The following is a 15,749-nucleotide window of genomic DNA, read 5'->3' as shown; positions in this document are numbered from 1 at the left end:
AGCACTCATATTCTCTATGATAGACTTTTAAAATATATTGTTGCCTTGTTTCATACACTTTACCTAGTAAAAACTAAGAAATAGTGAAGCAAAATCAAACCACAAAATGAATATATAGAGTATAAAATATTTCACACTCCCTATAAGAGAGGTGAGTTTTATTATCCATGCTCTACAACCATGACTATTCTCATTCAGAGTTCAACTGTTTCTCAGGGTCCATATTCATTTAATAAATATTAAACACCTACTCTCTGTAAGATACTATACTAAGATTGGGAATACTTAAACACTAAGCAATTCCAGATCTCAGAATATATCTGAATAGAATTTGGTTTTAAATACTTGGGTTTTACTATTCAAATATTTGTGTATGGGGGGAATCTATCTATTGATCTATTCAAATAAACACACTTATATACACACATATGTAAATATAAAAATTTGCTAGAACTTGATTTATTGCCTTTTTTTCTTGGCATATTTACTTTCCTAGAATAATGTAATTCCTAGAATATGTAACAATCTTAATAGTATTCTACATGAATCAACACCACTGGATAACAAGGGAAGATGGAATTTGTCCAGTCCCCTCTCACTCTTCTACCTTCTTACCTTCACGAGCTTTAGGTGTGGTGCTTGGAAGCTAGGGGTGAGTTCATCATGCTGCTTGGATCATTTCCTCCTATGCTTTTTCTCTCCACATTGAACATATTTATACAAATTAAAAATGCCTTAAAGTGAATGCCAGGATGCTCTAACCTCTATGTTGAACATTGCTAATCACCAACTGTGTAATTACAACATTATACTTCTCATGATGAAACACTGTGGTTCAGTGATAAGATAGTCAGCCTCAGATAAAGAAAACTTGGATTCAAGAACCACAGTTGTCATATACTGGCTGCTTTTCCCAATATTCCCAATTCCCATGTGTCCCACACTGAGAATCACTACCAATGACAGATGGGCAACTTCTTACCACTAGTTTTCTACATTACAAAAATCATAGGCCATCATCATTATTATTATTATTTTTGCTGAGGTAATTGGGGTTAAGTGATTTGCCCAGGGTCACCCAGCTAGGAAGTGTTATGTGTCTGAGACCAGATTTAAACTCAGGTCCTTTTGACTTCAGGGCTGGTGCTCTATTCACTGTGCCACCTAGCTGCCCCTAATTAATTTTTAAAATATAATTAATAATAATATAAATAAGGTTCACACACCCACACATTGCCCAGCCACACAACTGGACTTTAAACTTTCTGGTCCAACCTTCTTTCTGTGGCACTCCATCGACTGTCTCTTATTTTGCAATGGTGACCACCCATGCCTAGCACACAGATTCTTCCTACTTCTGCCTCACCAGATCCCTCTCTTCCTTTGAAATGCAGCTTGAGTACCACTTTCCAAAAGGCCTTTCTGATTCCCTTCAAATGCTTTGTCCTGCCTCCCAAATAACCTTGTGGTTAATATTTACTTATATTCTCCTTGTATTTATTCCAATAATACTTCTCATGTATTACTTATTCTTTATATTCATATCCCCAGCATCTAATGTGATGCATCACAAATAGTCATTGGGACTAGTGATTTATATATTCACATGTGTGTACATATGCATTTAACTTAATGATCACTGAATATCAAACATCTTCCCACTAGAAGAATAACTTTTCCAGTAAAACTTTTAGCCTTTGTTAAATATTTGTTTTCTCTCTCTTTTCACCAGAGGGAGAGACTGTCAAATGGAAGTGAGCTAATGAGTTCAAGATTGTCATTGGTTAACCTGGCTTCTGTTTTTGTAAACTCCCTCTGGAATATCTATTGAGAGGATGCCTAAAGGGTATGTTTTCCCAGAGGAAGAGCCATAGAAATACCATTTGTCTAGTCTGTTAGTTTTTAAAATATTTTGATATCTGTATTTCAGCATAATTGGTTACTTTGTAATCCTATGTATGTTATTTTGTGCACTTAAAAAACGTTAATCAGCTTACCACAACTTATCTACATTACAAAATCCCTACTCTTTATCAAACTGACAACAGGTGAGTTCATGTTTTTCATGACACCAAAAAGGTTAATGCATACTTTTACTTTTCCAGCTAAGATGGCAGGAGAAAGTCCATTGTACTGTATTGCTGCAGTGATGACTTGGATTTCAATGAATGACTAAACTCTCCAATTCCTGCCTACTCAGTTAAACCTACCACATAATAATATCATACCTTGGTGGCAGAATGGATATATAAAATCAGACTCAAAACTAGAAAATATCTCATTTTATCCTCACAACAATCTTGGTAAGTAGGTACTTGAGGTCTCTGTTTTAAGGTTGAAGAAACTAAGGCAAACAAATTCTTATAGTTTCAATTTCCTCCTCTTCAAATTAGAGGTTACAAGAGCACCTGCCTCCCAAGGATTATTGTGTGAGATAGTTTATAGGGACTGGACACACACACACTCTTTAAATTTCCTTTTAAAGATAAAGATTCCTGCAATATTCAATTTTCATTATGAGACTGTTGCTGAAATCATTAAACCTGTCTTATTCGATTTAAATAGCCTCAAAAAAAGTATGCTACAAGTCACTTTAAGACTGTTACCATGGGAACAGAATCTTTGGTTAAGGCTCCTAAAGACCTAATATGCCCATCTGTGGCTTATGTTTCCCTTAAGTAGGGACAAATTCTCATTAGAAGAAAAATCTGTAAAAAAAAAAAAAAAAAAAAAAAAAAAGGCTAGAGTGGTTGGATTCTTAATCACTCAAACCCAATAAAGCCCTTCTAATGAAGAGTCTGATTTGGGGAATGAAACTCAGGGAGTGCTAAATTACTTAAGGGTAAAATCTGGTGTGTGGCCATAAACAAAAAGAAAACAGACTTTTACTGAAATAAGCAGGGATCCAATGTACTTTAGATCCTTTAGCAAAGGTCAAGACATTTCATTCTAGGATGGGGCTAATGAAGATCTCCCTTAGGCAAGAAAAGTGCCTGGAGCAACGGTGATAGAGAGACTAGTGAGTGGATGAATATATTGAGCTAGGAATCCAAAAGAAAGTAATACAGAGTGGAAAAAGCTTACAGATTTAAATAAGGGTTTCTAGTATCTCCCCAAAGATGGGAATGTGACTAAAATGGACCTGTGATTAGTTATTACAAATGGCATATATACATATATAGGAATGAAATAGGCTTGTAATGTCCATCCTCCTTCATGAGAGTTACCTTTCAAATGTATCTGCCAAAGTCTGATTTTCTAAATGGATCAGATCTAAATGTAATGATAAGAATAAGATATAGTTACATATGGCTAGATGTTAAGGACCATGCGTAAGTACATTGTAAGGGGGAGGTCAATTCTCCAAGAGCCTCCACAGCTGTGAAAGCAGCCTTTACTGACACAGGTGTGGCTTGTGGACTGGGAAAATAAATTGGAGGCAGAGGGAAGAGGAGAGAGGTCAGACAACGCAACAGCCTCTCAGTAGGGAGGTCAGAGAACAGCAACTGCCTCAGTCTCCTTGTATCACCATCACCCTCTCAAAAGAAGAGAAGAAAAGTTCTACCAGAGGTAAAGCAAAGTTACATATTGTCTTCCCAACAGCTAAAGACTGCTCTTTTAGCATCACACCCTTTCCCCAAACCTGAATATTATCAACAAATAGTGGATTTCTTGGGAATGGAGAATCCTAATTTCATTTGAGCATTATTTTTCTTCAAACATGAGCCAGACTACTTAATGTCAACCTATATTTCCTCCTTTCCCCATAAGAATTTCAGAAAGAATTATACACTCATTTCAAAGCCATCAATTTGATGGGTTATAACAATGTAAGTAAGTATAATAGTCTTTCCACTTATTCTGTCATCCTCATAGAACTCCTCCCACTCTTGGATCTAGCCAAACTGGCCTTCTCTCTACTCCTCACAAAACCATTCCATCTCCTCCCCCATCCTTTGCCCTGCCTAGGAGACAAGCTAGAATAGACACTCTTCTTTACCTTTACAGATTCCCTCTCTTCCTTCAAGCTTATGTACAAAATCTGAATGAAGCCTTTTCTGACCCCTCATTATCTACATCTACTCTGTATATATTAATATTTATTTACTTTATATTGGGGAAGTTTGTATGTTTATGTATCAGTTTATGTACCAGTCCTCTCCATTAGAACAGAAGCTCTTTGAAAATAGAAACGATTTCCTTCTTTGTATTTATACTTTGTACTTGTAAACCCCAGTGTCTTTGAGAAGGAAGGCCAAACAAGAAGTAGGTGCTTAATAAACACCTGATGCTTAACTGAGGGATGAAGTTTAGTTAGTAATCAACAAATTGTTTAAACTGTTACTATAAGGAAAGGGACACACACAACCCCCTATACCGCATAGCACACCACACACACTTGGTCACTCACCAGGAGAGCCATACTCGTGTCTGGGCAATCTACAGATCTTCGGCATCACCTCCATCAATGTCTTCACGTACTGAAGAATGGTACCTTGCAACTGCAGGGAGTAAAACAATGGAAACTTGTGTTACTTAGAATGCTTTGGTAATTCATCAATATGGGTGCTCCACACATTAACAGGTCATATTTCCTGAATCTCAGGATTGTTTCAATGAGCTGCCGTGCTTCCAAGTATTCACCACCACTCATTTACCAACATGTCTTTCACTGAATCCTTCCTAGTAAACAAAGAAAAAGTTAAGCAAAACTGAGCAACAAAATAACTAGTTATATGCAACATTCTGCACCAACAGTCCCTCACATCTCTTACAAGAGAAGGGAAGCATGTTTTATCACCCCATTTGCTAGGATCAAGATTGGTCAATGCAATTAAACTGAGCTGTTTTACTTAGAATACTGCATTTATATTATTTTCTTTATTTTTTATACTTTGTATCTATTCAGAGAAAACTTTGTTTTCTGGAATTCCTTCGAAGTCATTTCTGATGGTGCAAGTACATTCCATTCCATTTATGCTCCCTGTTATGTTTATTAATGACTCTCAAAATTTCATGATGCAGAGATGGCAGCTGAGCTAAGATTGGTCTCCTTTTATCTATTAAGGGTTACTACTTACTGAAATGGTTCACTAAAAACCATTACCACTCTTCATTATGAAGCTACAGGATCTGTACCACACACATGCCCCAATGCCCCAGTACACAGGCAATTAAAAGAGATGCTAACCTCAGGTTAAGTTCAAATAGTAATAGCACCACTAAATGTATAAGGATCTCCCACTGACTTAGAAACAATATCGTTTATGTTTTATTTTTATTAAACATTTCCCAATCATGTTTTAATCTGTTTCCAGCAGCATGCTGTAGTGTTGAACCTCTTGTGTTTGCCATTTCTGTTTTACATAGCACATCTTCAAATTCATTAGTAACTTTGCCCTCGGACCCCAAAATAAGGACTTCACTGACAAGGCAGTTTTATAACAGTAGAAATAACCTTGGTTCTGGACTTAAGAGGATCTGGATTCAAATCCAACTTTGGACACTTACAATCAAGGGTGATATATTAGACAAGATGCAATAGAGTGCTGGACTCGGGACTCTAGAAGTTCTAAGTTAAAATCCTACCCCAGAAACTCACTAGCTGGATGATCTGAGCAAATTACTTCACTAAGACTCAGTTTCCCTAAATAAATGAGCCAGACTCAGCCGTCACTTCCGCTTCTACACATATGAGCCAGACCATGACCATAATTTCTTTTTCTTATAAAATTCATTTAATATAGGCAGTGTTAAATGTTCTTAAACATCTTATGTATTTGCAGAAATTAGGAGCACACGGTTTATCCTAAATTGCTACTGACTTACTAAATGGCCCAAGATAAATTAATCTGCTCCTTTGTGCTTCAATTTCTATACTATTATTAAGATGGAAATAATACCAGTAAGATTTTAACTACCTCAAAGGATTCATCATTGAATCTGTAAAATACTTTTGGCACTGCAAAGGAAAAGTTCTTTTACACTTAACATTCTTGTTATTTAAAGCACTTTACAAACATTAACTCCATCTTATAAATCCTTTCAACTTCAACTGCTATCAACTAGTTGATAAAAGTCCTGAGTTTCAATGATTTATTTTAAATTAGTTTGACTCACCATATCTGAGGGTTGGTCCAACTGTCAAAGGCCTATCTATAATCAGGATGTTAGCCATTTTAAGACAGAAGCACCTATGACTCACAGAAGCAGAGAGATCGACAAAAGTGGAAGCTTTTGCTCAGAATAAATCTAGAAACTGGTACTGCTAAAATGATTCTCAAATTTTTCCATATCCAAGAACCATTATTACCAGTCTCTTCAGAGTTCTTTTGAGCCAATCTATGGCTCATGTTCCCTTCCATAAAAAAAGATGTTTCATTTTTGAGGTAACACCACCTCTAAAGAGAGGTATATATTTTTGTGACTCTCAACACTAGCAATACTCATGATATTATAATAAAAAAAGACAAGACAATTTTTGATTAGCACAATAATTAACTGATTCTGAAAGAAGGCTACTACCCATCTCCTGACAGAGAAGGAATAGAATTAGAATAGAGAATAATACTTTTTTTTTTTTTTGAGAGGGTGAGGATGTGATCAAAGTGAGAATTTGTTTTGCCCAATTATTCATTTTTGTCACAAGGATTTTCTCTTTCTTTCCCCCTTTTCCCCCCACAAAGGATCAGGAGTGAAGATAAATTTTTGTTAACCTAAAAAAAAAAAATTGAAGCTATTACTGAAGAAATGTTTTAAAAGCAGGCCCAGAAAGGAAATTGCCAAGCACACTTTCCTTGCACAACTCCTGGGGCACAGCTGCTACTACCAAATTATTGTTAATAACTCTGACTCCTACATGTTCAACCTCTTTCAAAGTCCCTTGGCAAGATTCCTGGACCTCGTTAATCTCCCGGTCTTTGTGGTGATACAATACCAGAATTTATTCCAAGGTGTTTGTGAAGTTTACTCCTAAATATCCAATACTCTGCAAAAATCTATCATTGTGTAAAAAAGGCACTGGATTGTAGTTTAGTAGAAGTCAGGTTCACAACCCAACTCTGTCACTTCAAGGAAATTATTCAATTTCTCTGGCCTTCATTTTTCTCATTTGTAGACTGAAAGGATTGGGCTAGATGGTCTGAGACCCTCCATAGCTCTAGATTTGAGTCTATTATCTAATACTTAACACTCTTGATAGTATATTGCTGTGAATCGCAACATGCATATAATGGACATAAATAGTCTATATGTAGCATTTTATCAATGATGAGCTGTATTTGAAGAAATTATGTAAGAGATATAATCGAAGGCATGAATGATTAAAAAAGGAGATAAGCCAATCATGAAGAATGAGAAATAAGAGATACCAATATATTGGTATATATTGCTGAAATTCCATAATAATCAGTGTGTTTGGTGGATCTTCTATGAAAGAAAAAGTCAACAATTTCGTGGTAAGAAAAAGCATGGAATAATTGTAATCTGCACTGGTGAAAGGATTCCATAACCCTTCCATAAATAAGATCAATAAGGTCAAGATCTAAGTATCCATTAAACATGTTGGGATCAAATGGAATCAAATGGAGGGGCTGTGAAAAGATGAGTATACTAATGTACTATTGATAGAGCTATGAATTAGTACAACTCTTTTGGAAAGTAATTTGGAATTTTACAAATAAAGTGAACCAAAATGCTGATATTCTTTGAGATACCAATTCTAGATATATGCCCCAGGAGGCCATCCAAAAAAAAAAAAAAAAAAAGAAATTGTGTGTTAGTGTATGTGTGAGGAGGCAGCCCACCATATACATCAAAATATGGCAGCACTTTTTTGTGTTAGCAAAGTACTATAAACAAAGCAAATGCCCACTGATTGGGAAAAAGCTAAATAAATGATACTACATGAATGCAACAGAATATTAATGTTATAAAAGGAATAAAATGAATAGAGATCATTATGGAAAGACTTATGTGAACTGACTCAAAGTAAAATAATGAAAATATATAAATGGATTATAGTAATATAAAAGAACACAAAACAATTGAAACGGAATATTGTGATATTGTAAAAACCAGGCATAGATTCAAAGAAATTATATGAAAAGACTTTTTTTTTCATTCATGCAGAAGTGGGTGTGAAATACTGCATAAAACAGTGGGTTTTTTTTTTTTTTTGATGTATTGATCAGTTTTGCTGGTTTGTTTTTTTTTCTCCCCATGTTAAAAAATTATTCCTTGTTAGAAGAGATGGTTCTTTGGGAGGGTAAATGGGGAAGAATAGAGAGGGAAATGAGGGTGTTGTAAAAGCACAAGACATCAATAATCTATTTTAAAGAGAATTTGATGGACTTTAAAAATCTGGAACATGTAGCTTTTTTTTTTTTTTTTTTAAAGCTCTTAATAGTCACAGCTGCAGAAAATACATTTAAAATGTTAATTATAATGGGCATGAATAGGTCAATACTATACATTGATAAAAAAAATAATTTTTATTTATGTTCATGAGATGCATTTATCAGAGAAACAGAACTCCTACAGTTTTAACTCCAGTAAGTACTCAAGAGTGAGTGGCTAAGCCTTGACTTGTCTGCAGGAGCCCTTATTTACACTCCTTTTCCTTCTCTCTGTGTAATAACTACTACCTTAACAACAAGACCACAAAGTCCAGATTCAATAAGAGAACCACAAGAAAATAGCAGGTTTTTACTAGTCATTAAGAGCCCAAACAAAGTATCTATCTCTGTCAAAAATTATTTTACTTTAAAAGAACTTAAAAATGTCATTAGTGTGACATTGGAAGTAGAAAAATCTTTAGCCAAAGTTCTAAATGCCATCCAATCTAAGTTCTCCTTTAACTACTCTACTTTTATTTTGAGAGGTGATGTGGTATCTTGGGGGAAAAAAAAAGTCTCAACATCTGAGATATGAAAAATCAATCACCTCATTATGTGCTAGATAAAAGAAACAACCCCAAGAAGTTTACATTCTATTCTGATTTTGTAATAAGCAATGTGATTGCTAGGCAGATTGCTTCATCCTATTACTTCATAATGTCATTTGGAAGAAGGCATTTTTTGGTTAACTTAAAAGTACTACAAAAACTTTTGAAATTCTGGGTGCAATCCAAATATTATTACATTATATTAACATAATACTTTATTAAACATGAAGGAAGGACATGCATGCATATAGAAATGCTCCAACAAGAGAACAGTCTTCCCTCTCTTCTTGTTTCTAGCAGATACAGAATTGTTCTGAATTATTCACATTTCTTTTTCTTTATATTTGAAGTTTTTTTTTCCTTTGATCACTTGCATTTTGTTTGTTTGCCATTATTGTTTGCCACTGAAACTATGAATTTATCCACTATGTGTTCTGGAGTTTGTAGGATAGGATTTTTTATTAGTGATAATCTATCGATTTCTAATTGGCACTTTTGAAGTTCTGGGCAGTGTTCTTTTATTACTTCTTACATCATGGTATTCAGATTTTTTGACTTGTGTTCTCCTGGAAGCCCTATGATCTTTAAGTTGTCTTAATACTGCTTTTCTTTAAGGTCAATGTTTAGTTTGCATAGAGATCTTATTTTCTAGTAACATGACTGCTTTTTGCTTTTTTATTACAGATCAGCCTTCAATTCTACCACAAGTGCTCTCCCCTTCCTCATCTTCATTTACTGGCTTTCCTGATTTCCTTTAGGATATATATAAAATTTCCTTTCTATAGAAAACTTTTGCATTCTCAACCTACTGTTCTCTTTTTGTTTCTCTGAGGAGGTTTGCTACATAGGCACTATTTCTGTTCTGTCAATGATTTCCGGTGTGTAGGCCATAAATCTACTTTCACAACTCTAATTTCCCTCTTGAAATACTGAGAAGCATCTTGTTGTGGTTTTATTCTCTCTGGAGAATCCAGTTTCAGCAGATATTGAATGATTTTTCTTTTCCTTGCAACATTTATTCATAGATGTCTGGCCATATTTAGATAACTATTTCCCTATTATTAGTGCCAAACAAAATCTTTTTTTTAAAAAAATTGTAGTAAGTTCATTTATTTTAATACACATTGCTTTATGAATCATGTTAGGAGAAAAATCAGAGCAAAAGGGAAAAATTATGGGAGATATATATATATATAAAAATATATATATATATATATATACCAGAAAAATAGAAGTGAACATAGCATATGTTAATTTGCATTCAGTCTCCTTAGATCTTTTTCTGGATGCAGATGGTATCCTTCCCTTGGTTAAAAAAAATAATAATAATTAAAAAAGGAAAAAAAAAAGAAAAAATTTAAAAAGAAAACAGAGGAGAACCAGCTTAACTGAATTACATGTGAGAGAGAAGGCCACTGATTAGGATAGGGAAAAGATTTAACTGAGGCTCCTTAAAAGCTTCAAACATCCCAAGGGAATGATTTCAGGACTGAGAATGATTTAATTAGGTTTATTATTGCTCAGTTATCTCAGTATGTCAAATCTTCATGACCTCATCTGGGGCTTTCTAGGCAAAGATACTAAGTCCCTTTGTCATTACTTTTCATTATTCATCATGCATACAAGTATCTAGGGCTGGATTTGAACTCAGGTCTTGAGTTTCTATCCACTGTAAAGTTATATATGAATGCTTTTAATAGGGTCTCTAAAAGGGAACAGGGTTGAGATTCAGCAGAATTCCTCAAAGCCCAGACATAAGCTCTTTGTAAAACCTGTGCCCACAATCCCTAAGGATCATAGCTATGGTGAGGAAACAGCATGTGCTCTTGGTTAAAAAGACAGCTACTAGGAGAGGAGTGCTTTATACCTATGACAGAGAAGTTAGTTCCCAAGTCTCATGCTTTTGGAGAAGTATCAAGAATTTCTGGGCCAAGGATTGATCACTTAAGCTTGAGAAACAGTACAGGGATGGGGCCATGAGGGAGAGACACAAAATTAAGATTTTATATTCTCTTACTTCTATGAACTATTCAGACCATATAATTCCAGCGTGAATGGAAGCAAGCTTAGGGCTGTTTTCCTTCTGTGGGTAAAGGAATCTGTTTTCCTTGTCTCTAGAGAGGATTATCTTAATACATAGGGTTGTACTATAAGGCTTTGAGATTTGTATAGGTCTGTGGAGTATAAAGGACTCGAGAGAACATAAGAGATTTACAAATGGCAGCTCCAACTTTATTCTAGGTTCAATCCCCAACCCTTAGGGCAAAGGTCCTCAAACTAAAGCCTGCAGGCCAGATGCAGCAGCTGAGGATGATTATCCCCCTCACCCAGGGTTATGAAGTTTCTTTATTTAAAGGCCCACAAAAAAAAAAAAAAAGTTTTGTTTTTACTATAGTCCGGCCCTCCAACAGTCTGAAGGACAGTAAACTGGCCCCCTATTTAAAAGTTTGAGGACCCCTGCCTTAGGGTAATGGATCTGAAACCTGTGTAGATCATAGCAATATAAACTAGAGAGAAAGGAGAATAAAATGATTTTGGGGGGTCCTGTGAACTTTCTGCATTTTTTCTCTCACACAAAATAATATATCTGGAATATACTATTATCTTCCATGCTTCCATGACAGTTATAAACCTTTTATATAGAGGGACATAGATTAAAATTCTGAAGTTTCCAAGGAAATCTGTGTAGAGACAAAATAAGTAAAAGAGATATGACTGAGAAGCATCCCAAGAATGAATTCAATCTGTGTAATCCCAAGCAGACACTCAGCCATGAGGCTAAACTTGTAAATTGGAGTTTATATTTAGGTAGGCAGTCTTACTGATCTATATCTGCTAGAAACCCCATTCACATGAGGAAAGAAAGATGGGAAGAAAAATAAGGGGAAGAAATTTTAAAAATATGATCTATTTTAAATTGTATTTCAATTTCCTCAGAAATAATTTTTGTTCAGTGCCTCAGTAGTAGATAATTTATTATTTTTCAAATTCAACCCAACAAGCAAAATGTTAATACTACTTTTATATCTGTAGAGGAACAGAGGTAGAGGGGTGTGTGTGTGTGTGTGTGTGTGTGTGTGTGTGTGTGTGTGTGTGTGTTTAAGCCAAACAAATCAATAAAAATAGCCTGGAGCTATTCCTTCTTGGATTCCAAATAGAGAAAATAGGTCTATGAAGTTAAATTTAATCTATTCTTTAGGAAGGAAGGAAAGAAAGGCAGAATCCCAATGGACAGAAAGCAAAACAGGATTCTCTCTCCCTTTCTACCTACCTATTTTATTAAAATAAAATGTCCAGATAAAAAGAGAAGAGATGGAAGAAATATAAACTTGTAAACTTACCAGGCTCTTGACGACCTTCAGCAATTCTTCCATTACCACAGCAATGCCTTGATATCCAAGAAGTCTGCAAATGACTTTAAAATGTGGAGGACCCACAAAGTTTCTATAGTTGCTATAAATACTGGAGTAGGCCAAGTTCAAAGCCTAGAGAATAGGAAAAAAGAAGAGGAATGGGGAAAACATTCATTATTAATATGTCTTCACACTCAATAGAAGCAGGAGGCAAATGTACAGCTCTTCATTTACAAAGATGAAAACTAAATTCAAGAATAAATTAATAGCATAAAACAAATATTAAATAAATCCTATTAGAAAAAATTGCTTTAAAAAAGTATATTCTTATAATTTTTGGAAAAAAAGGAGTAAATGTTTTAAGCAGATTCCTAAAATATAATTAAAGATTAATGTTTTTAAAGAGAATTTCCATTTAAAATAAAATAGTCTCTGCTTAAGTGAAAAATTGGTTCTGCTCATTTCACTTGGCATCAGTTCATGTAAGTCTCGCCAGTCCTCTCTGTATTCATCCTGCTGGTCATTTCTTACAGAACAATAATATTCCATAACATTCAGATACCACAATTTACCCAGCCATTCTCCAATTGATGGGCATCCATTCATTTTCCAGTTTCTAGCCACTACAAATAGGGCTGCTACAAACATTTTGGCACATACAGGTCCCTTTCCCTTCTTTAGTATTTCTTTGGGATATAAGCCCAGAAGTAACATTACTGGATCAAAGGATATGTACAGTTTGATAACTTTTTAGGCATAATTCCAGATTGCTCTCCAGAATGGTTGGATTCGTTCACAATTCCACCAACAATGCATTAGTGTCCCAGTTTTCCCGCATCCCCTCCAACATTCATCATTATTTTTTCCTGTCTTCTTAGCCAATCTGACAGGTGTGTAGTGGTATCTCAGAGTTGTCTTAATTTGCATTTCTCTGATCAATAACGATTTGGAACACTCTTTCATATGAGTGGTAATAGTTTCAATTTCATCCTCTGAAAATTGTCTGTTCATATCCTTTGACCATTTATCAATTGGAGAATGGCTTGATTTCTTATAAATTTGAGTCAGTTCTCTATATATTTTGGAAATGAGGCCTTTATCAGAACTTTTAACTGTGAAGATGTTTTCCCAGTTTGTTGCTTCCCTTCTAATCTTGTTTGCATTAGTTTTGTTTGTACAAAGGCTTTTTAATTTGACGTAATCAAAATTTTCTATTTTGTGATCAGTAATGGTCTCTAGTTCATCTTTGGTCACAAATTTCTTTTTCCTCCACAGGTCTGAGAGATAAACTATACTATGTTCCTCTAACTTATTTATAATCTCATTCTTTATGCCTAGGTCATGGACCCATTTTGATCTTATCTTGGTATATGGTGTTAAGTGTGGGTCCATGCCTAATTTCTGCCATACTAATTTCCAATTATCCCAGCAGTTTTTATCAAATAATGAATTCTTTTCCCAGAAGTTAGGGGCTTTGGGTTTGTCAAACACTAGATTGCTATAGTTGACTATTCTGTCTTGTGAACCTAACCTTTTCCACTGATCCACTAATCTATTTCTTAGCCAATACCAAATGGTTTTGGTGACTGCTGCTTTATAATATAATTTTAGATCAGGTACAGCTAGGCCACCTTTATTTGATTTTTTTTTTTCATTAATTCCCTTGAGATTCTCGACTTTTTATTGTTCCATATGAATTTTGTTGTTATTTTTTCTAGATCATTAAAATATTTTCTTGGAAGTCTAATTGGTATAGCACTAAATAAATAGATTAGTTTAGGGAGTATACACTTCGACAACGATATTGTATGAGGACATATTTTGATGGAAGTGGATTTCTTTGACAAAGAGACCTAACTGAGTTTCAATTGATAAATGACGGACAAAAGCAGCTACACCCAAAGAAAGAACACTGGGAAATGAATGTGAACTTATCTGCATTTTTGTTTTTCTTCCCGGGTTATTTATACCTTCTGAATCCAATTCTCCCTATGCAACAAGAGAACTGTTCGATTCTGCAAACATATATTGTATGTAGGATATACTGCAACATATCCAACATATAAAGGACTGCTTGCCATCTAGGGGAGGGGGTGGAGGGAAGGAGGGGAAAAAAATCGGAACAGAAACGAGTACAAGGGATAATGTAAAAAAAAAAAATTACCCTGGCATGGATTCTGTCAATATAAAGTAATTATTAAATAAAAATTAAAATATATATATATATATATATATATAAAAATAATAAAAAAATTTTTTTCATTAAAAAAAAAAAAGTCGGTTCTCTAACGTAGGAAGACTTATATGAACTGATGTCAAGTGAAGTGAACAGAACCAAGAGAACATTGTACACAGCAACAAGATTATATGATAGACTTAGCTCTTTTCAACAATGAAGTGATTCAAGGCAATTCCAATAAACTCGTGATGGAAAGAGCTGTTCACATACAGAGAGCGCTATGGCGACTGAATGTTGATCAAAGCATGGTATATTCACCATTTTTTGTTATTTTCTTGGCTTTTTTTTTCTTATGTGTTTTTTTTCCCTTTTCTAATCTGATTTTTCTTGCACAGTGTGACAAATATGTAAATATGTTTAGAAGAACTGCACAACTTTAATCTATATTGATTGGATTGCTTGTTTTCTAGGGGAGGGAGGGCAAAGGAGGGAGAAAAATTTGAAACACAAGATTTTGCAAAAGGTGAATGTTGAAAATTATCTTTGAAGGTATTTTGAAAAATAAAAAGCTATTAAAAAGTTTTTTAAAAGCTTAAAAAAAAAAAGAAAAATTGGAATATAGTAAATAGCATGAGAAGGATTTGGAAGTAGGGAACTTCATGCTTTCATCTCCTATATTTCCTTTGAGTGTTCAACTCACTTCTTACCTTCTCTAAATAATTATCACTGATGCCCCTTGATTCTTCCTAGGCTTGAATTTTTGGTTCAAATTAAGAGTTTATTTAGTTATTAGATATTAACTAATGATCAGAGTGCTTGAATAGAAAATGAGAAGTCTAACTCCTGTTTGCCAGGAGCAGGAAGTGAATAAAGATTCAAAGCACACATTTTGCTTAAGTCATATATTCAAGGAAATTAGGCCAACAATACTAACTGTGGTTTTCACATTATGAACTTGTTGTCATAATTAATTATATTTCCCTAAAAACACTAGTTACAGAAGAATGTGAGCATTCTTCAGAATACAAGTTCAGCAGGGAAGAAAAATTCAAGTACTATTTAGTTTAAAACCAATACTGTGATCAAATCTAAAGTCACAGGATTTTGAGATTAATCAGCTCAAAAAATAGTAACTAATACAGGGATAAGCGAATGAACTGGTTTCAATGCCAAGAAACTTTGCAATACAAACCAAGTCCAGATTAATGCAAATAGTAAATCTCTTTAAATGGCAGCATGTGTTTGAATTTGCACTATTTGAAACTGTATGTAA

At 34.5% G+C, this 15,749-nt stretch overlaps 1 protein-coding gene across 1 annotated transcript in view; it reads right to left on the bottom strand.

Annotated features, from left to right (window-relative positions):
• CYFIP1 (cytoplasmic FMR1 interacting protein 1) overlaps window positions 1-15,749 on the bottom strand; it is a 160,313-nt gene that overhangs the window by 9,425 nt on the left and 135,139 nt on the right. Inside the window, exons 24-25 of the mRNA XM_051984628.1 lie at window positions 12,286-12,429; window positions 4,412-4,502 (exon numbers count right to left, since the gene is read on the bottom strand). Coding sequence (XP_051840588.1) covers window positions 4,412-4,502; window positions 12,286-12,429 — 235 coding nt within the window. The remainder of the gene's footprint in view (window positions 1-4,411; window positions 4,503-12,285; window positions 12,430-15,749) is intronic.

This window comes from Antechinus flavipes, chromosome 3, assembly GCF_016432865.1.
Source record: "Antechinus flavipes isolate AdamAnt ecotype Samford, QLD, Australia chromosome 3, AdamAnt_v2, whole genome shotgun sequence".
Classification (NCBI taxonomy): Eukaryota; Metazoa; Chordata; class Mammalia; order Dasyuromorphia; family Dasyuridae; genus Antechinus; species Antechinus flavipes.
The sequence above is the reverse complement of the archived record's forward strand: the minus strand, read 5'-3'. Positions and strand labels throughout refer to the sequence as shown.